General features: G+C 39.1%; 1 protein-coding gene across 17 annotated transcripts in view; it reads left to right on the top strand.

Moving 5' to 3' along the window:
- The window catches only part of RBFOX2 (RNA binding protein, fox-1 homolog 2), a 293,314-nt gene that overhangs the window by 60,666 nt on the left and 209,646 nt on the right, over positions 1-23,002 (top strand). Inside the window, exon 1 of one of the 17 annotated variants that reach the window (XM_013964068.2) lies at positions 7,551-7,617. The exons of 15 other annotated variants lie outside the window; for them this stretch is intronic. In XM_013964068.2, the coding sequence (XP_013819522.1) occupies positions 7,576-7,617 (42 nt within the window). In that variant the 5' untranslated portion in view covers positions 7,551-7,575. Of the gene's footprint in view, positions 1-7,550; positions 7,618-23,002 lie in introns of those variants that run through there. One more of the 17 variants, XM_005680611.3, reaches the window with a different exon arrangement.

Raw genomic sequence — 23,002 nt, 5'->3', positions numbered from 1 at the left:
CTTGAAGAGATCTCTAGTCTTTCCCATTCTGTTGTTTTCCTCTGTTTCTTTGCATTGATCACCGAGGAAGGCTTTCTTGTCTTTCTTTGCTATTCTTTGGAACTCTGCATTCAAATGGGTATATCTTTCCTTTTCTCCTTTGCTTTTCACTTCTCTTCTTTTCACAGCTATTTGTAAGGCCTTCTGAGACAGCCATTTTGCTTTTTTGTATTTCTTTTTCTTGGGGATGATCTTGATCCCTGTCTCATGTACAATGTCACGAACCTCCATCCATAGTTCATCAGGCACTCTCTCTATCAGATCTAATCCCTTGAATCTATTTCTCACTTCCACTGTATAATTGCAAGGGATTTGATTTAGGTCATACCTGAATGGTCTAGTAATTTTCCCTACTTTCTTCAACTTAAGTCTGAATTTGGCAATAAGGAGTTCATGATCTGAGCCACAGTCAGCTCCCGGTCTTGTTTTTGCTGACTGTATAGACTGTATCAGGGTGCTGATAGTGTTCTTTTTTTTTTTTAACCTAGAAACTTGTTTACATGGGTGGGTTCACTTCGTGGAAATTCACTGAGTTGTATACTTCTGATTATTTCCCCCCATTTCTATATATATAGTCACTTCAGTAAAAAGTTTGCTTAAAAATTAGATTCCACTTTTGACCTGTGATTGTTTTAGCCTTTAGACTAAAGGCTAAAGCCTTTAGACTGCTTTTTCTCTCTCATACATTGTTGTTGTTGTTCAGTTGCTAAGTTGTGTAAACTGCTTGCAACCCCATGGACTGCAACACACCAGGCTTCCCTGTCCTTCACCATCTCCCTGGATTTGCTCAGACTCATGTCCATTGAGTTGGTGATGCCATCCAACCATCTCATTCTCTGTTGTCAACCCTTTTCCTCCTGCCTTCAGTCTTCCTCAGCATCAGGGTCTCTCATACATACATTACTCCTTTGCCTATTAAAATTGGCAGCTTGTGTGTATGTTCAGTGGCTCATTTTGTATCCAACTCTTAGAACTCCATGGACTGTAGCCCACCAGGCTCCTCTGTCCATAGGATTTTCCAGGCAAGAATACTGGAGTGGGGTGCCATGCCCTCCTCCAGGGGATCTTCTCGACCTAGGGATTGAACCCATGTCTCTTGAGTCTCCTGCATTGGCAGGTGGATTCTTTACCACTGTGCCACCTGGGATGCTTAGGTTGTGGGTACCCACATGCATGTATGTGTTTATGTATTATAGATGTTGTATGGACATGAAGATGCTTCTTTTATTAATGTGAATATGCTTGTCAAATAGTCAACCCACCGAGTTTCAAATGATGAACCAACTCCGCTGATCACTGTTTTAAACCAGTTCTCTGCAAGGAATAAGGAAACTTTCACTCTGCCTCACAGAACAGCAAATTGGGAATTTGCTCTACAAACAGAAGAACCTCCTCATGAAATGTTCTCAGTCACTAAAGACTTCATTTTCAGAAGAATGCACCTCCTTTTAACCTTCATTCTTTTAAAAAAATTAAGATGTAATTGAAATATAACATTGAAATATGTGTACATAGCAAATGATCACTATAATATGGCTAGTTAACATACATCACCACACAAAATTTTTTTCTTGTGATAAGAATTTTTGAGATCTATACTCTCTTAACAACTTTCAGATATATAGTACAGTATTATTGACTGTAGTCATCATGCTGTTTACATCCCCATTTCTTATTTATTTTATAACTGGAGGTTTGTACCTTTTGACCATCTTCACCCATCTCTCACCCCAACCACCAATCTGTTCTCTGTTAGGATATTTTTTTGTTTTGTTTGTTTAAGATTGCTCATGTAAGTGAGATCTTAGAGTGTTCATCTTTCTCTGTGTGAAGTTTTTCACTCATCCTCATGCCCTCAAGATTCATCTTTGTTGTTGCAGACATCAGAATTTCCCTCTTTTTATAGCTGAGTAATATTCTGTGTGTATATTTGTACACCACATTTTCTCCGTCCATTCGTCCGTCAGTGGATGCTCGGGTTGTCTCCATGTCTCGGCTTTTGTAAACAGTGCTGCAGTGAACTCGGGCATGTGGTTCTTTTAGAATTAGTGCAGTGCGTTTGGTTCTTTCGGATAAATACCCAGACATGGAATTACTGGATCATATGGTAGTCCTGTTTTTAATTGTTTGAGGAACCTCCATACTGTTTTCCATAGTGTGTGCAACAGTTAACATTCCCACCAGCAGTGTACAAAGGGTCCCTTATCTCCACATCCTTGCCAACACTTGTAATTTGTCTTTCTGATAATAGCCATCCTAGCAGGTGTGAGATGATACTTCATTGAGGTTTTGACTTGCATTTCCCTGATGATCTGTGAATGTTGAGCAGCTCTTTGTGTACCTGTTGGCCATCTGTAGGTTTTCATTGGAAAAATGTCTGTTTAGATCCCCATCTCATTTTATAATCAGATTGTTTGTGGTTTTGCTGTTGAGTTGTATGGGTTATTTATATATTTTGGATTTTAACCGCACCTGATACAGTTCTCTATGTGTTTTGGTTATTAACCTCATCTGATATTATATATTGTCAGATACATGATTTGCAAATCTCTTCTTCTGTACAGTAGGTTGCCTTACCATTTTGTTGGTGGTTTCTTTTGCTGTGGAGAGGCGTTTTATTGACCTTTATCATGGCAGCTAAAAAGATAGGAACTCTTCACATGATATTAAAAAAATTTCCCTCCTTTACTCTGAAAGTTAACTCAAAATAAGGCAGTTTAGGAAAACGTAACCTGGTTGGGGTAGAAAATCCTGTTACATTGACTTCTCCCAACAGGTCATCTCCTTTAACTCTCAGTCTGGCCTTAGTTAAATACTTGAAAGTCCACCTAAGTTTTCCATCTTGTTTTCTGACCATACCATTGTGAAAATTCATTCTCTCTCCCTGGAAGGCCCTTACCTATCTCAGGGAACTCCTGAAATTCCTTTCCCATGACGCTTGCTAGAGGTCCCCATGTCTGTCGTGTCCTCTCACTTTACCATATATATTCGTCTCTACCATGTCACATACCACACATAACTGTTTATTTGTCTTCTAGTACTAGCCTTTTAAGATTTATCAATTGACCTGTGGTAGAGGTTCAATAAGTATTGAAAGGATGAATGATTGGGCATATTTTCTGAAAGACGATAGCTGTTTTCTGCAGATTAGAAGTGCTAAAGCTGAAACTCCAGTGCTTTGGCCACCTCATGCGAAGAGTTGACTCATTGGAAAAGACTGTGACCCTGGGAGGGATTGGGGGCAGGAGGAGAAGGGGACGACAGAGGATGAGATGGCCGGATGGCATCACCGACTCGATGGATGTGAGTTTGAGTGAACTCTGGGAGTTGGTGATGGACAGGGAGGCCTGGCGTGCTGCGATTCATAGGATCGCAAAGAGTCAGACACGACTGAGCCACTGAACTGAACTGAACTGATAGTATTTGATACTGTTAGATACATTTTAACTTTTTTCGGAAGTAGTGATACTTTGTGTTAAATTTTCAGTAAACCCAGGAGTGTATATTTACAGAAGAGGCCATATTGTGACAGGAGGAGAGAGTGATGCTAACTGGTTCACATGGGTATCAGACATGTAACCTTGGCCTCTTTAGCGTTGTCCTTTAACAGCTGATACAATTTTAGTGGAATCCCTGGAGAAATACTTTGAAATGTTCTGGTTCTATATGCAGAATTTAGAAATCATAAATCTAATATATAGATCTTGACTGCACAGGGTTTACAGATTAAAACCAGCAGATGAGACTGTGTCGGCATCAGGATGTTATAATTGGGCCAGTGTAGGCATTAGCCAGTGATAATTTTGTTCATCTCCAATATTATAAAGTTAAATTCCAGAATATGTTATCTGAAGTTTTATCATTTCACTTCAGCATGTAATTTCTCAAGCCAATTTTAATTTTAAAAGATCTGAGTAGAATCGTTGCCATTTGTCCAGAAATTTAGACTAATAGGATTAGATTAAGAAATGAATAAGTATGGAGTGCCTGCTCAGGGTTTAAAACTGTTCAGTTCAGTTCAGTTCACTTCACTTCAGTTCAGTCGTTCAGTCATGTCCGACTCTTTGCAACCCCATGAACTGCAGCATGCCAGGCCTCCCTGTCCATCACCAACTCCCGGAGTTCACTCAAACTGACGTCCATCGAGTCGGTGATGCCATCCAGCCATCTCATCCTCTGTTGTCCCCTTCTCCTCCTACCCCCAATCCCTCCCAGCATCAGAGTCTTTTCCAATGAGTCAACTCTTCACATGAGGTGGCCAAAGTATTGGACTTTCAGCTTTAGCATCATTCCTCCCAAAGAACACCCAGGACTGATCTCCTTTAGAATGGACTGGTTGGATCTCCTTGCAGTCCAAAGGACTCTCAAGAGTCTTCTCCAGCACCACCGTTCAAAAGAATCAATCCGGCACTCAGCTTTCTTCACAGTCCAACTCTCATATCCATAAGTGACCCCTGGAAAAACCATAGCCTTGAGTAGACGGACCTTTGTTGCAAAGTAATGTCTCTGCTTTTGAATATGCTATCTAGGTTGGTCATAACTTTTCTTCCAAGGAGTAAGCGTCTTTTAATTTCATGGCTGCAATCAACATCTGCAGTGATTTTGGAGCCCAGAAAAATAAAGTCTGACACTGTTTCCACTGTTTCCCCATCTATTTCCCATGAAGTGATGGGATGCCATGATCTTTGTTTTCTGAATGTTGAGCTTTAAGCCAACTTTTTCACTCTCCTCTTTCACTTTCATTAAGAGGCTTTTTAGTTCCTCTTCACTTTCTGCCATAAGAGTGGTGTCATCTGCATATATGAGGTTATTGATATTTCTCCTGGCAATCTTGATTCCAGCTTGTGCTTCTTCCAGCCCAGCGTTTCTCATGATGTATTCTGCATATAAGTTGAATAAGCAGGGTGACAATATACAGCCTTGACATACTCCTTTTCCTATTTGGAACCAGTTTGTCGTTAGTGTTATTTAAAAATTGTGACTTTGACCTTGATGTTAACAGCCTGTATTTTATTGATGATATAAGGAAACACAGATACATAGTGATTTCTGACTATTGCTTTCCACCTCCAACTGTCTATAAATGGGAGGCCAAGCAGAAAAGACACAGGTTGTGAGTTCAAACAGATCTGGGTTAGAATCTTGGCTTTTAAAAAAATTAAATACCGAGTTTTATGATCATGGTCACATTGACATCTCTGGAATTGTTGTTTCTCTGTGTGCTAAGAGAGGTAAGAATATATGCAACTTGTAGTTTTTTATTTATTTTTGAGAGTTAATAGCAGTCCATATAAAACTTCTGGCATATGATAAGTGCACTTTAATGGGTGTTTAAATGAAAGTGAAGTCGCTCAGTCGTGTCTGACTCTTTGTGACCCCATGGACTGTAGCCTACTAGGCTCCTCCATCCAAGGGATTTTTCAGGCAAGAGTACAGTAGTGGGTTGCCATTTCCTTCTCCAGGGGATCTTCCCGATCCAGGGATCGAACCTGGGTCTCCCGCATTTACCGTCTGAGCCACATAAATAGTTTTATTTGCAGCAGTCAGCTTAGTCCAGGCCGCTGTTGATAGATTTCATGATGATAAATAATGTAAGTCAAGCTCCGTAGTTGATTGGATGGGAAACTGTGCTTCAGTCTTCCCATTGTGGAGTAAAGTAAGTGACCTTCTGTTTGTTTTTAAGAGTATTAAGGAGAATTGTTAGAAGAGGGTTCATCATATTTAGCCTGTGGAACCATCTGACCAGTGATATCGCACAGGGAATAGTTTGTTACGGAGTCTACGTGGAGTGAGATAAGGAAGCAGAAATTTCAGAGATGGACATATTACGCTGTGTTCCTCCTCTATCTCCTCCTCTCCTTATCCGCCTCCCCATGTGAGTCTCAGTTGTTTTTTAGCAAATGCTATGTCCTTTACTGTCTTCTGTAGCAGTTGTGAAGCTTATTCTGGATGCCTGTGTGTTAACTAGTGGGGCGTTTGGACTTTGCTGAAAGTTCCAAATTGTTTAAATTCTGTTTGGGGCAAATGACTATTTCTTATTGCATGAAATCATTTTCCTTTCATGTCTGTTTTTTCACTGGAGAGTTGGTGCCCTGGAGCAGAGTCTCTGCCCTGCAAACCCAAAACACAGTTTTTCTGGGTGTGTCGTATTTTAATCCAGTCCCTTTCATACTATAAGGCTCTGACCTGCTTGGAGCCTTATACTTGCCTACAATTAATGCTTTGTCCTTTAGAGTCATATATGAGTGGCCACTGGGTTGACTCAGCGTTTAGCTATCAAATATGGCTCTGAGAAAAAGTTATTTCCCTAGAAATGGGCAGCTGCACTGGAAAATGAAACCTTGGTCCATATTGAGTCATTTAGGGAAAGTGAGTGGCAGTTTCAAAATTAAAGTTAGGACTAGGTAAAGAAAGGGCTGGGCTAGCTCCAAAGTTGAGAACTAGTCATAAATCAGCTGGATTTTACTAGAAGTGGAGACCTTTGGGGGAGCTTTCTGTGATTCAAGAAATTATGTGTACTTTGTGCTGTATGTGTGATTATGAAAGGATAATTTTTTAGAAGGTGGCATGTTCTTCCTTTGTGGAGAGTTGATTTCCGTTCATGTCCACAAGAATTTCACTACTACTGAGATGTCAGCTTACACTCTATTCAGTCCCTTTGGCCCGGGGACTTAAACTACTTTACATTAATTTTTGTCAGTAATTCTTACAACATCCCTGTGTGGGAGCTTCTTTTGACGTGAGGGATGTCAGAACTTGCTTCAGTTTACATAGCAGGTCAGTCTCTGGGATGGAAAATTTGACCCAGGATTTGTGGTTCTAGGATTAGCATGTTTGGTCCCTGAAGTGTGCAGTCTTTCAACTTCATTTCTCTCCCCTTTTCTTCCTCCTATTTTCCCTCTGCTGGAGGAAATAATATCAAGCAAATAGGGGGAGAATTGGTCTTCTAAGTGGTTAGAGACTTAGGAATTCTGCCTCTAGGCACAGAGTTTCGGATCCTTTGCTTGGAATGGAAGGAAACAGCAGAAGACTGATACTCAGTCCGTGACATGTCCTAACTGGTTTTTTGACCAATGCGTACCTTTATTTTTGCTCTTCTTTTCCCCCCTTGTTGCAAGAAGAGGAGGCCGTGAGAATTTTCTCTGTGCCAGCCTTATATGTGGGACAGTCCAGATGTTTTTAATGCTGAGCAGATACCATTACTTGCTTTGCGTTGGGGGCCAGAGAGGATGAGGTGAAGCAGCCACTTTGGGGTGGGGTTGGAAGGAGGAGGGTGGAATGTGGGAAGGAGAACGTTTCTCTGTGTTTTCTTAGTCATAGGACTCTGAATCCCAAGTAGCTAAATTTAGCACAGGTTCCTGTTGAAAGCATCATTTTTTGGGGGCGGGTGGTGAGGGGAGAACGGAAAACCTTTTTGTGTATCCTGCTCCATGAAGCCAATAGGGAAGCAGGAGGAGGTGAGGTTGCCATGGAGATGGTAGCTGTGTGCAAGGGGAGAGCAGCAGGGTTTAGAATTCCAGGAAGGAAGAGAGAGTGATGTCATCAGATTCCATGGACCAGCCCAGGAACCCCTGTGAGGTTGGTGGGGAGTTGGGTGTGCGTGGGGGGTGGTGGATGGGAGTTTGTGCAAGGGAATTGTGGCTTCACTAAGGTGTGGGGAGTCCAGTTCAAGCAGAGAGGTTGGTTGTGTGGAATCGTGCTGATCTGCGTTAATGCCTGCTTTTTAAAAATCTGTAAATCATTCTGAATTTGCAGAATATTTTCTTTGTTGAAAGGATATAGTCATTTAACAAAGGAGCTAATCTAGATGTAGAAATAGAATACCTTTCTAGAGTTCTGTTCCCTGTAGTATCTGTGTGTGCCTTTATCCCTTGTGTGTGAGGGTATTTGTGCACCTATTTGGATCTATAGTTGCCTTTGGAGGGTGCCTTTTATAGTACTGCATGCAGTTCAGTGCTTCATTATTAATGCTTGATTGTTGTATTTATTTTTCTACAAATGGATGTGTATAAATAAAGCACAGTTTTTATTTTTTAAAAATCTGAAAGAAAATCAAAGCGTTGCTTTTGCAGCAGAAAACTGCGTGCTTCAGGACAGTCGTTCTGAACATAACGCGTGCGTGTCTGGACTGATGCTGAAGGGCAAATGTGTTTCTTTTGGAATGTCTGAGGGGCCAAATATTCTAAAAAACAAATACAACCGAATCTGTGCATCCAGGTGAATATTGTCCTTCAAATTAGCCACTTTGACTGTGGTGATATAACCACTGCGCAAAACATAAAGAACTCTCCTTTGGAATCAGCTTCAGAGATGAGTGATGAGGAAAACATTTTTAATACCTGACACCGCATTTTTTATTTAAAAAGAATACCTAGCTTGATCAGACACTGGCTTTCTTTGAATTGGCTTTTCCTGATTTGGGGTTGTAAAAAAAATCAAATCTGTGTTCAAATGATGAGCTTTTGTCCCAGTTAAGGATATTTAAAGTCATAGGTTTAGTTTCTGAAGGCATTTTCATTTTCAGATCAAGAGCTCTTAGATTATATAGTTTGACAGTGGCTGCATGATTGATGAAAGCATATGAGGAAGAAGAGTGTTCTGTGGTGTGTCTGAGGGCACAGATTGAGGAGCCAGATGGGCTTAGGTCTGCACCCTGTCCTCCTGCTCAGTGACTGACCTTGGACAGTCTTGTGGTGCTTTGGTTTCCTTATGTCTAAAACAGGGATGGTAGTGCTGTGAATACCAACCTTACAGTGTGGTGCTGAGGGTAAGTAAACTAATACGAAAACCACTTAAACGTTTAGTATATGCTCAATCAGTGCTTGCTCTGGCGTTGTCATTAATAATTATACATTTCTTTGAATTACAAAATTATGAAGTAGATGATTTCAGACACCACTGAACATCCAGGAGGGAGGGCCTTGGGAATCTGTGATTGTTCAGTGATTCCCAGATGATTGTGATGAGCAGCCAGGTTTGAGAGCCACTGCATTTAATCTGCTTTGAGTAAGGCCCCAGCATTAGGTCTGTCATCATTTCCTGAGATCTTACCAGAAATGCAGAGTCTCAGGTACCCTACCAAACCCGCTGAATCAGAATCTGCATTTTTAGCAGGATGCCCTGCAGTGACCTGTATGAATGTTAAAATTTAAGAAACACTGGTTTTCTTCTACCAATAAGGGTAACTGGGTGATAACTTCACGTTAAAAGGCAGATTGTGCTCATGCTTCTTCTCAGTCATATTTTCCTTTGTCACCCCATGGACTGTTGCCCACCAGGCTCATCTGTTGATGGAATTTTCCAGGCAAGAATACTGGAATGGTTTACCATTTCCTACTTTAAGGGATCTTCTTCTCTTGTATCTCCTGCATTGGCAGGTAGATTATTTACCACTGCGCCACCTGGGAAGTCCCCTCCCCCCCCCAAAAAAAAGATTGGATTATCTCTGTTACTCTCATTGGTAGAAGAGAAACAGTCAGGCTAAGACAGTTTGAACTTGTACTTCCCTTCCCTGTTGCCTAGCCTGGAAATAAACGCTTTTCTGGACTAAGTCACCGAGTAATGGAAAGAATAGAGTTATAATTGTGCCTCTTATTAGCTGTTTGGCCTTGACCTAGTCATTCAACCTCTCTGAATCTCAGTGTTCTCAACTGATCATGAAAGTAACACGTAGACCATGAAATAATGGAGTGGAGCTTGTTCAAGAATTAAGGTGTGATGAGATCTGATAGAGACAGCCCTTTCATGAATTCATAGTAGTTCACTATATGTTTTAGGAATTTAAGTTTGTGTGTTCTTTTAAAAAAATTGCTGTTAAAAAAAAAGACCAGCCCACCACAAATTCAGATGATTTCATTTGAAGTCTTCTAGGCTAGTTCCAAGAAAGCATTGACATGGCATTTATCAGAAGCTCTTTGAATTGTAATAAGCTTATCTTCTTTCTGACCAGGAAATTTATAGGATGAGAGGAAGTTTGCGGACTTGCACTGGGGACACCAGAAGTAGCTGGGAGAGAGTTTAGGTCAGAGGATCATTAGTTGTAGACAGTAGGCATCGGAAGCAACAGCGAGAGTAGGAAACAGACAGGCCTGTTGTCACTTAGCCGTAGGTGAGGGAGGATTCTGAACTCAAAGTAGATAATAAAATTGTTGTAGCAGCTTTTCTCTAGAAGGTGGCACGGCGCTTTGTTTATGTTATGCCAAATCTTAACATCTCTACAGGTACAATAAATCAGCAAGGTTGAGTAATTTGCCCTAAGTCACTCAGCTAATAGCAACAGAGCTGAATCATGTTGAATAGTAATGTGAGTGATGAAATGATTATAAAAGTGAAATTGAAATAGCTATTGTATGCCAGTTAAAATACAATTTATTATGTTTGTATTGACCTTTTGGGCTAAAGGATTGACATGTTAGCCTGTCTGAAAGGAATTTTGAAATGCTGCAGAGTTATCCTTTTGGGATATATTTCCTTTATACTGAGGCTAATTTAGAGGGGTTTTTTCATTTTGTTTTTGTTTTTTAAGTCTTCAGTTCAGTGAAATAGCAGTTTCAACTGAATATCACAACATAAGAGTTGTTTGACCATGGGATTTTGACCTTGACCCATGATAAGAGATCCATTTTACATGACAGGCTAGTATAGTTAGATGTTTATCTGTATATATGTGACCAAAACACGTTTCATGGAATAATCCTTACCCTGATTATTAAAACATGAGATACTTGATTCTTTCTGTTTAAAAATTCTATTATAGTCCAGTATACTCATCTTAAAAAGTGTGATCCATAGACAGCTCCCCCACGCCCCGACCCCCTGCCCCGCAAGGTGCACCAAAACCTTTTAGGAGGTCTTCAAGGTCAAAACTCATCATAACATTACGATATTCTTGGCTTTTCCTACTATGTTGACATTTGCACTGATGTGTAAGCAACGATGGGTCATCCTAGTGTGAGTCAAGGCACCGGCCCCAAACTGTATTGGTTAGTAGTCATTATGTTTTTTTTTTACCACCACAGTCTTGCACTTAAAGGAGAAGGGGGGAAAGCCAGTTTCATTGCTTAATGACACATAATGAAATGTGTCAATATTGAGAAGATCTTTATAATTTAGTGAACCAGTAATTTATAAATGAGCAATGCATGATGTTACATAATCATGATAGGTAAAACAATTGTTCAAAATACAGGACAGGCCAATGGATTTTATGAAAAATTCACTGATATGCATTGCCACACTGCAACTAACTTTCAAGGAACTGTCACCTTGCAAGTTTTGATATTATATTAAGGAAGAATATCCATAGATATGTGAAAGTACTCCTACTTTTTACAAACACATATCTGTAGGAGGCCAGATTTTCTTCATATAGTTTCATCAAAATATCACAACAGATTGAAAGCAGAAGCACGTATCTTAGCCATCTTCTATTAAGTTGGCTGTGAGAGATATCTGCAGAAAAATGTATGGCAGTGGCACTGTTCTCACCACATTTTTTTGTATGTTTCTGTCCCTTAAATTTATTTTTAATTGCTTTGCACTATTGTGCTGGTCTCTGCCATACATCTACGTGAGTCAGACATAGGTATACAAATGTCCCCTCCCTCTTGGACCGACCTCCCTCCCCTGTAGATTGTCACATAGTGCTGGCTATCTAGTTCCCATATGGTAATGTATATATTTCAGTATACATTGTATATGTTGTCCTGCCCTCTCCTTCCCCAACTGTGTCCGCAAGTCTGTTCTTTGTCTGTGTCACCATTGCTGCCCTGCTGCCATCTTTTCTAGATTCCATAAGTATGTGTTAATATACGATATTTGTTTTTCTCTTTCTCACTTACTTCACTCTGCATAATAGGCTCTAGGTTCATCCACCTCATTAGAACTGACTCAAATGTGTTCCTTTTCATAGCTGAGTACTATTTCACTGTATATATGTACCACAGCTTCTTTATCCATTCATCTGTTGATAGACATCTAGGTTGCTTTCATATCCTAGCTATTGTAAATAGTGCTGCAGTAATATTGGGGTAAATGTGTCTTTTTCAGTTATGGTTTCCTCAGGGTTTAAATGCCCAGGAGTGGGTTTGTTGGGTCGTGAAGTGAAGTGAAAGTTGCTCAGTCGTGTCTGACTCCTTTCAGCCGCATGGACTGTAGTCCATGTGATTCTCCAGGGGATCTTCCCAACCTGGGATCGAACCCAGGTCTCCCACATTGCATATGGATTCTTTACCAGCTGAGCTGGGTCATATGTTAGTTTATTCCTAGTTTTCTAAGGAATCTTCATACTGTTGTCCGTAGTGGCTGTATCAAAATACAGTTAATTTTTGTAAAAGCTTTCGTGTTAGCATAGTGGTTTATTACTGGTATTTTAAAATGAATTAACAAATAGTTTTAAAACTGCAGTTCTAGTTTCTAATAGGCAAATACTAATCTTTATTAACTCCCATAAACAAAAGTTCTCTGAGATCTCTAGTAATTTTTAAGAGTGAAAAGAGATTCAAAGACCAGTTTGAGAACTGCCGCTTTAACTTTTGATTTTATAATAATGATTGAGACCTCTTAAACCAATCATGAATGGGTCTTGACTCAGTTTGAAAGTATACTGAGCCAGATAGGAATTGCACTGTGAAGGCAAGGAGGACTTTGCTCGATTTTACTTGAGTTGAGTTGATATGGGAGAACACCCTTAGGTATGAAGTCATTTGAGTAAAGTTTAGATCTTCAAACCCATCCAGACCTCGCCTCCTGTGATGTCCCTTCTTTGTGATTCCTTCATGCTTTTTGCACTCCATTGTCAGCCTTGTACACTTGTTCCCTCTGGGCCTAATATTTACATTTTATTGCATGATTCATGTTGTGCTGGTTTACATGCCTGTCTCTCTCACTAGACTACGAGTTCCTCGAGAAAAGAATCGGTAACTTATTTGTCTTTCTGTTTCTACCATAGTACCAGACACATGAATGTCCCTCAGTAAATGTTTGTTGAGGGAATGAATAAATAGGGAGAAAAAAGAAATGAACAGGTGAGACCAGATTTTAGAGTTTTTGGAACTTGATCATGTAAGCAGTGGAGAGCCATTAGCATGGGAGTGCTGTGAGTGGTGTTTGTTGAATTAACCCTGGCCCTGGTGAGAAAACTGGGAAGAGGTGGATGAAGGCTGCTGGACCAGCTGAGAAACTGTTAGTTGTTTAGGCTTGACTCAGGTGACCCAGGCCTGGATTAAGGTGAATGCTTTTGCTGTAGGTAATGAAAGATGTTTCCTGAGGAATATTTTCAAAAACAGAAACCTAATAAAATCCATTTTACCTAATGTTTATTGCATACTTATAACATTCTGCGTACTGTGTTAAAGGCTTTATGTGTATTATCTCATTTAATTTTTACAGAATCCTTTAAAGTGTTAGCTGCTCAGTCATGTCCGACTCTTTGTAACCCCATGGACTGTACCCCACCAGGCTTCTCTGTCCATGGTATTCTCCAGGCAAGAATACTAGAGTGGATTGCCGTTCCTTTCTCCAGGGGATTTCCCCTCCCCAAGAATCAAACCTGGATCTCCTGCATTGCAGGCAGAGTCTTCACCATCTGAGACACCATCAGTGAACCTATTGGTTCAGATAAAAGGGCCTATTTTTTTTTTTATGGTTTTGAGTGAAAATAGTATGTATTCATTGTTGAAAAATTAGAAAATATAGATAGGGGAAAGAAAAAAATATATATACCACTCTGTAAACCTACCTCAACACCAAGACTTATGATCACTAAGCATTTTGGGATACATCCTTCTAGACTTAAGAGAAAGAAAAGTTATATATATGTGTTGTAAATGCCTGAATATGAGGAAACCCTGACTATAAGTCTTTAAATTGTTTTTTCATTGAAAAGACCAGCCTACCAAAATTTATAAATTTTTAGGGATGTTGATGAAATAGGCATATGTCTTTAAAATATTGATTTTATTTATGCATGCATGCTATTCAAAGTAATATACAATATTATAATATTGTTTCATAATTATAATAATATTGTTATAACTGTAGTGTATAGTAATGTTATAATTTTATTTCCTATGGGCTTTGAAGGAAAATTTATACATACTCTACTGCGTCAGGCATGCATACTCTACTCTATCATACCTTAGAACCGCCTTGAGTTTTCAGATAGTTTTCTAGGGTGTATATGGAGATACAGCACTGTTTTGAATCTATGTCTATTGTAGTCACTGTTGATTTTTTTTTCAGGCTACAAGTACCCAGTCAAATGACATCATTATTGCCACATTGTATACTGTATTGCTTTGCAAAAATTCTTTCTGAGATGAGATTCATATAACATGTAAATTAACCTTTTAAGAGTAAACAGTTTGGTTTTCTTCAGTACATTCACATGTGGTGCAGCCACCACCCCTTCTAGTTCCAAACATTTTTATCACCCCCAAAACAACCCCACACCTGTTAAGCAATCACTTTTCCCTTCCTTCCAGTCTCTGAAAACCACCAGTCTGCTTTCTGCCTCTAGAAATTTGCTTATTCTTGATATTTCATATAAATGGAATTGCATAATACATGACCTTTTGTGTCTGGCTTCTTTCATATACCATCATATTTTCAAGGTTCATTCATGTTATAGCATATTTGAGCACTTTATTCCTTTTTATAGCCAAATAATATTCCTTTGTATGTATATACAATAATTTATTTGTTAATTGATGGACATTTATGTTATTTCTACCTTTCAGCTCTTTTGCATAGTGTTTACAAGTGCTTGCATGAGTACTTGTTTTTAATTCTTTGGGGAATATACCTAAGAGTGGAATTGCTGGGCCATGTGGTAGTTCTATGTTTAACTTTTTGAGGAACTGCCAAACAATTTTCTGTAGCAGCTGCACCATTTTATATTCCTACCAGCAGTGTACAAGGGTTTGTCAATTTATTTTTAATGAGGAACACAATATGATGGGGGAAAGTAAAAAGAAAATATGTGTGGCCTTCGAGTTTATTAGAGCTTTGTATCTCAGATTTTGCCTGATGGACTTATTAAATATTTAGCATCATTTCAGTACCAAGAATGAGATTTAGCTCAAGGAAATGTATCTAACCTATTTTAAGTGGTGAACAGACTGAGAAGTGAAGATCAGAGAAGTGAAAGAAGGGAAATTTAAATAGACTGTAAAATTCCTTGAGGGCAAAGGCCCCATTCATCTTTGTGTCCTCTGCATTTAATAAAATACTTGACATGTCACAGGCTGTATTAAGAGGTCCCCAAGACTACCCCAGCTCCAGTGATTTGCTAGGATTTATAGAATTCAGTGTGTAGACATACTCATGGCCATGATTTATAGCAGTGAGAGGATACAAAGCAAAATCGCTTTTTCCCTTAAAGGTGCATGGTGGTAATGTGCAGAAGAAATCAGGCTCTATTCAGCTTTCCTTGCAGTGGAGTCACACAGGGTGTGCGTCTCTGCTTCAGCCAGTGGTGGCAGTGTTGTCTACCGGGGAAGCTCATTAGAGCCTTAGTGGGGGAAGTTTTCTTTCTGGGGCATGGCTGGGAAGGGTTGTGCACTTAGGCACCCTCTGCCTAGCATGTGCTCAGATTCTCGACTCCCAGAAGGAAAGCAGTGTTCAGCATCAACCATATGGTTTGCACAGTTTAGCCACAGTGAGCCACTCTTAACTGATTCTGGGAATAGAACCCTCCTGAAATCTAAGTTCCCAGGCACCAGTCAAGGCCAACCTTGGAAGCTGCCTTTTCTAAGTATAGCAGCCAGAACTGCTTTGTTCATTCTTCTCCGGGACATAGATGTTTAGTTCTTTAAAAAGTGTTGCTAGGTTCTGTGAAGAAAAATAAATGTTATAGTAGGGAACCAGCAGGAACTGGAGTATCAGACCAACCTGGATTTGCATTATCATAAACAGATTGCTTCATTTTCTAAGCCTGTTTTCTTACTGTTGAGAGATATTATAGAGTTTTGGTGCAAATACAGAGTGATAATGTATAGAAAATATGAAACATAATGTCTGTCCTGTGTGAAATCAGTGGCTATTAGCATTTTGTTTCAGCTCATCTGTACCAATCTGGGTCCAATCAGGACAAAGAGACTAAAGTAATTTAAACAAGGGATTTAACATAAAGAATTATTTACTGTAACAGCAGATCAAAGTAATAAGGGATTAGCTTGTAAGGAGTAGAGTGAACTCTAAGGAATAATAGATATAACAGATATACTGTAATGTGATTAATAGATGATAATATATCATTAATATAAAGTTAATTTAACATTAAGTTAATATTAAATTAATATTATAAAAATTTTAATAGCAACGAGCCCCAGGGCTGAGATAAAGCACCCCCAGAATGAACTGGTCTTAAAAAAAAAGGGATATTTGGGGTGGAAGTGGTGAATGTAACAAAGAGGTATTGGCTGTCAGTTTTCTTGTTGGGGAGGTGGGATTAATTTCTTTACGTTTTGTTTTATTATGGGCTTCCCTGGTAGCTCAGATGGTAAAGAATCCTCCGGCAGTGCGGGAGAGCTGGGTTTGATCCCTAGGTTGGGAAGATCCCCTGGAGAAGGAAATGGCAACACACTCCAGTACTCTTGCCTGGAGAATCACCATAGGCAGAGGAGTCTGGCGGCTACAGTCCATGGGGTTGCAAAGAGTCAGACATGACTGAGCGACTAAGCACAGCACAGCATATAGTAGTGTGAAAGTTTAGTTTGCCAGTTACCCATTGCGCTTTCTATTGGGACTGTGTTGTTAGATACTACCAGGTTAGTCCTCTTATCTTTGGGTACCTTGAGCCTTGTATGGTTTGTTAAGCAGTCTCTTCCTGACTCAGAAGTGGTTGTTGCTAGGGTTGTTTTTTGTACGTAATGACATGTGGAACTTAGCTGCCTCTTCAGTTCCTGTGGTGTTCCTTTCCGTGTCCCCATTCAAAAATAGGCTACTTCAAGTAACTTGGGCCGCAAAACAAAGGTATTGAAATACCCTGCGAAACTTGATTTGCTCTTCTTCCCTAGCCAATATGGTCTAAATCAGTTTTTCCTTTCATTGTTAAATGTATGTAAGGTAATATGAAATTAGTTTTCAACTGAGAGTAGGTAAGTCAGTGAAAACCTTAGTACCATTGACCAGGCTTGTTTGCTAGAGGACAGCTTCATTCTTACTTTCCTTTGCTTGATTTTCCTTTCCTCTTCCCAAATTGCCTGATGGCAAGAACTTATTTTGTTCCAGACTCAGTATTTTTCTTTCTCTTCCATTTTGTGAAGCAGGTTTGATTTTGTTAGATACAAAAGAAAGACCGTAAGGTGGGTTAAATTTTTTTTTTTCCCTAATTGCTTAATGTAGCTTTCTTGTACATTTTCAGTTTTGTGCTCCTGTTCCTAGACAACCTTCATCACTGATAGAAGCCAGTAAAAAAATACTCTTGTGATAAATCTCTGGATGCTGAACACATGGCCTGTTAAGTGGGTGAAGCCAGGGGAGGCCAGCAGAGTTGTGTCTTCCTTAGACTCCTCGGAGTTTTATTGATCGTTGCTTAGGATTTATAGCTAGTATGTTATATCACTACTGTATTTCTGTACTGAAAGCAGACTTTTTTGATCTTTAGTGTTACTAAGTCCTCTTAGTGCCTCTCTTTTAAAAAATATGCTTAAGTAAGCTGATCTATTGTACTTCCTAGGCACAGTATTCTAGGCAATTTTAATCTGGAATGTGCAAATATGTTATTGGCCCTTTGTATGTATCTAACCATTTAGAAATGATGTTGATGATTTTCAGAATGCATTTAGAGGAGTGGTTTTAAAATCCACTGTGTCTTTTCAGTATTCCTTGGTTCTTGACAGTGTGGAGATCCTGTCCTCTGATACGAGATTAGAGGCTATTACCCAGTCATTGCCCAACCCCCACTCCAGTACACACGTTTCCAAAAGATCTTATGGAGTCCTGTAGTTCTTTTTATAGATGTTAGTTGTGTTATCAGTCACATTATCTTGTTATTATTATGACTTAGAGCTCCTCAAGGGCAGGGATACCAGCACCGTACTTGTCATAAAGCAGTTGTTAAATCCACTTTTACTGAATAAATGAAGGATGCTTCTGCTTAAGTGGATTCTTCAAACATAGATGCAGGGGGAGCTTCTAAGCAGCCAGTGAAGAGTATAAAAATCAGGTAATTTTTTTCTTCACTTCTTTCAGTGTCTGTTGTACATGCATGATCCGTCACAATTACTTTATTTGTTAGTTACATATATTCATTAATCAGAAGCTTCTAAACAGGTTTAATTGTTGACCTGTAGTAAAATTCATATGGTTAGTATTTAATTTCTTACATATTCGTTTTTTTTTTGGGGCAGCTTCTATGTCTTGGCAGTCATTTTCTAAGTCTTCCAGTCTTACTAGGTCAATAACTCTTGCTTATGGCAATACAGCTGCTAAAGCCTTTCCTCTTTGGAGTTTAAACACATCTGATTTCTATCCCATCTGTTCCATGTAATTTCATCTCTGCTTTAAATTTGTTATTAATGTAAAACTCAATCACTTTGCCACATACCTGAAACTAACACAACATTGTTAGTCAGCTGTACTCTGGTATGAAATAAAACATTTTAAAAATAATACATTTCAGCAGTTATTTTTACTCTGATTAAAAAACTCCGATCTGCAGGTTTTTAGACAATTATATCAGTCTCTCCCAGGACCAGTACTGGTTTGTACAGGTTGTCATGAGGTAATAGAGTACTAGGTATAGAGATAAAAGACCTGAATCTGAAGGCAGCTCGACCACTATCATTAGCTGTTTGGCCTTCAGCAAACCACTTAATCATTCTGAAATTTGGTTTTGTCATCGGTAAAACGAGGGTTATGAAACCCATTTTCTGCATTGTGAGGACTAAATAAGATTATATGAAGGTGTTTTTGCACAAAATACCTGTGTGTATAAACCATTATGAAACACTGGTAATAGTGACTGTTTTGGTTCTTAATACATGAATGTTAGATTTTGCATATTCAAATGATTCCGGTAGAGAATGCCCTGTCAACCTCCCGCAGACCTCGCTCTTCTCCCTAGAGGGAGCCACTGTTGGAACCTCGCTGTCTGTCCTCCTAGATCTTCTCTCTGCAGTCCTTCATGACTTTATATCCATGCAGGATACCTCCTTTGTGTTGTGGTTTGAAGGAGCAGCACGCTGATTTGTTTGCTGTCACTCCCTTCTCCAGGGGATCTTCCTGACCCAGGGACTGAGTCCCGATCTCTGGCACTGCAGGCAGCTTCTTCACCATCTGAGCCATCAGGGAAGCCCATAGGAATACCTCTTTTGTATGGTGATTTGAAGGAACAGCACGCCGACTGTTTTGGTGTCATGCTAGACTTGAGCTAGTTCATAGAGATTTTTTACCTTTTGAAAAGCTTGCAGAGTTCAACAGATGATGTTGAAAAAAGACAATGGTTGATAACAGTATTTCCCTATAATTGAGGTTCTTTTTAGTTTTTCAGTGTTGCAAACAGCACCGAAGTAAAAAACCTTTGTAGTTGCATTGTTAAAGTCTGTAGGAAATGGTGTTGTAGTAAATGTATAGACTCCAGAATGAACAAGGCTCTTGGAGATTTTGGAAGGATCCCTGTTCTTTTTGTTATGGTCCAACATGCTTCTTTGAGCACAAGTTCAGGTGATTCTCTAGAGCAGATAAAGAAATCAGAGATATGAAATTACAAAAAGGTATGAGTATTTAATATTTTAATAATTATTGTAAAGTTGCTTTCCAAAAGAGTAGCCCTAATATACTTGTATTCCTACTGTTAGATGTGAAGATGTCTATTGACTCTTCTTGCCAATTTGTCATATTTTTATTTTTGCCAGTATATGGGTGGAAGGTGATACCTCAGCTCTGAAAGAATGTTTACAGGCAGCATGGTTTGTGAATATAACTGGGAACAATTTAAGTCTGTTAATAGGAAAGCAAGAGGGATAAATAAATTGTGACATAGTCATAAGATAGAAAACTAAGCAGTGGTCAAATAGTGAATATAGTGATCAATTAGTGAAATATAGTGGCATGCATAAGTGGAGATAAATCTCAGAATATTGAGAAAAAAAAGGAAATTGCTATGCAATAGGATTCATTTCTATAAAATTCAAAAACATGCAAAGTTCATGCATTTGAAGGGACAGGTATATATACAGTAAAATTAAAAAAGAAAGCAAACCTGTGTCATTAAGTGTAGGCCACCTTCAGTGAGGCAGGACGTGTCTGAGGGCTGGAGAGTTCTAAGAGAGAGAGATGGGGAAGAAAGGAGAACCGCTTTGCTAAGCAGGTGAAGGAGGAAGTCCATTTCCTCTGGCACATCTGTCTTTGCTATTAAAGTTTTTGACAATGCTCGCTTATAGCAGGATTTTTTTTCCCCCTTATAAAGTGTTGTGCATTGTTGAACTCAAAGAGTATATATATAGGATAGTCTCTGGGAGTGATGAATCTTTGTTAATGATGCTTTTGGGTGTTTTTGATGACCTTCTTAATCCTCTAATTCCTTTCTCAGACAGTCTTGAAATTTATTGTGAAGGAATAATATGGCATGATCATTAAAAAGATAATCTGATAAAATGGGAAGAACAGGGGCTTTAGAGTACAACAGACCTGGGTTGAAAGTTTGACTTTCCCACCTATTATCTGTGTTTTATTATCTTCTTCTCTTTGCCACTTTCTCTTCCGTTTCTCCCCATCATCTTAAAACCATGCCTGATTGATTGCTCAGTATCATCATCTTTATCATCAGCATTGTTAAAATCTGGAGGGAATGGTGTTGAAGTAAATGTATGGACTCCAGAACGAACAAGGCTCTTGGGGGTTTTGGAAGGAGCCCTGTTTTTGTTCTGGTCCAAGCTGCAGGTGGGCTTCCCAGGTGACTCAGTGCTACAGAACTTGCTTGCCAGTGCAAGAGACGTGGGTTTGATTCCTGGGTTGAAAAGACCCCTGGAGAAGGAAATGGCAACTCACTCCAGTATTCTTGCCTGGAGAATCCCCGTGGACAGAGGAGCCTAATCATGGGGTCACAAAGGAGTTGGACATGACTGAGCAACTAAGTAACAACAGCAAAGCAATAGGTGTCTCCTTTGTAAAACTTAGTGTCAGAATAGCCAGCCAACATTGCCTGTTATTATTATTTTTAAATAACAAGTTTATTAACCTATAATTCACAGACCATAAATCTCACCCTTTTAAAGTGTTTTTAGTGGTGTTTAGTGTTTTGGGGTTTTCAGCAAAATCAGAGTAGTGAATCCATCATCACTACTTCCAGAACATTTTCATCACCAAAAGTAAAACACAGTACCCATTAGCAGTCACTCCCTTTACTCCCTAGACTACTAATCTTCTTTCTTTATGGATTTGCCCATTCTGGATATCTCCTATAAATGAAATTATAATTTGTGGCTTTTGTCTCTGATTTTTTTCACTTAGCATGATATTTTAAAGTTCATCTTTGTTTTACCAATACTGCATTCCTTTTTTATTGCTAAATAATGCTCAGTTATAAATTTACCACACTTTGCCTCTCCATTCGTCAGTTGATGGACGTTTGTATTATTTCTGCTTTTTCGCTATTATGAAATAACTCTGCTGTGTACATTTGTGTACAAGGCTTTCTATGGATGTATGTTTTCAGTTTTCTTGGTTACACCTAGTGTGGAATTGCTGGATCACGTGGTCACTTTTTTTTTTTTTTTAACATTTTGAGGGATTTCCGAACTGTTTCCAAAGTGCATGCACCATTTTGCATTCCCAACAGCAATGTGTGAGATTCCAGTTTCTCCATATCATTGATAATACTTGTTATTGTCTGACTGTTTGATTGTTGCCATCCTCGTGGGTGTGTTATCTCATTATGGTTTTGATGTGCATTTTCCTAATGACCAACAGTGTTGAGTATTTTTTCATGTGGTTATTGGTCATTTGTATATCCTCTTTGGAGAACTTCCTATTCACAACTTTTGCACATTTAAAAATTTGGATATTTGTCTAAGAGTTCTTTTATGTTCTGGAATACAAGTCCCTTGTTGGACAAAGGATTTCCAAATATTTTCTCCCATTCTGTTGTCTAACTTGATGGTATCTTTTCCTCCCCAGCTGTATTGAGACATAGTTGGCATTAACAATGTATAAGTTTAATGTGTACAACTTGTTGGTTTGATACACTTGTATATTGCAACATGATTAATACCATAGCTGTAACTAATACCTGCATCATGTCACATAATTATCTTTGTGTGTGTCTGTGTGGTGAGAACATTTACAGCCTATTCTCTTAGCACAGTTCAAGTATATCGTACAGTCTTGTTAACTGTAATCACTGTGTGTGTATTAGATCCCCAGAAGTGATGGTGTCCTTTGAAGTACTGAAGTTTTAAGTTTTGATGAAGTTCATTTAATCTGTTTTTCCTTTGTCAATTGTGTTTTTGTAGTTATATTGAAGAAACCATTATGTAATCAAAAGTCATGAAGATTTCCTTTGTTTTGTTTATTTTTATTTTATTTTATTTTTTTATTTTACTTTACAATACTGTATTGGTTTTGCCATACATTGACATGAATCCGCCATGGGTGTACATGAGTTCCCAATCCTGAACCCCCCTCCCACCTGTCTCCCCATACCATCTCTCTGGGTCATCCCAGTGCACCAGCCCCAAGCATCCTGCATCGAACCTAGACTGGCGATTCGTTTCTTACATGATATTATACATGTTTCAATGCCATTCTCCCAAATCATCCCAGCCTCTCCGTCTCCCTCTTCCACAGAGTCCAAAAGTCTGTTCTATACTTCTGTGTCTCTTTTGCTGTCTCACATACAGAGTTATCATTACCATCTTTCTAAATTCCATATATATGCGTTAGTATACTGTATTGGTGTTTTTCTTTCTGGCTTACTTCACTCTGTATAATCGGCTCCAGTTTCATCCACCTCATTGGA

The sequence above is a fragment of the Capra hircus genome, chromosome 5 (assembly GCF_001704415.2).
Source record: "Capra hircus breed San Clemente chromosome 5, ASM170441v1, whole genome shotgun sequence".
NCBI classification, from domain to species: Eukaryota; Metazoa; Chordata; class Mammalia; order Artiodactyla; family Bovidae; genus Capra; species Capra hircus.
The sequence above is the reverse complement of the archived record's forward strand: the minus strand, read 5'-3'. Positions and strand labels throughout refer to the sequence as shown.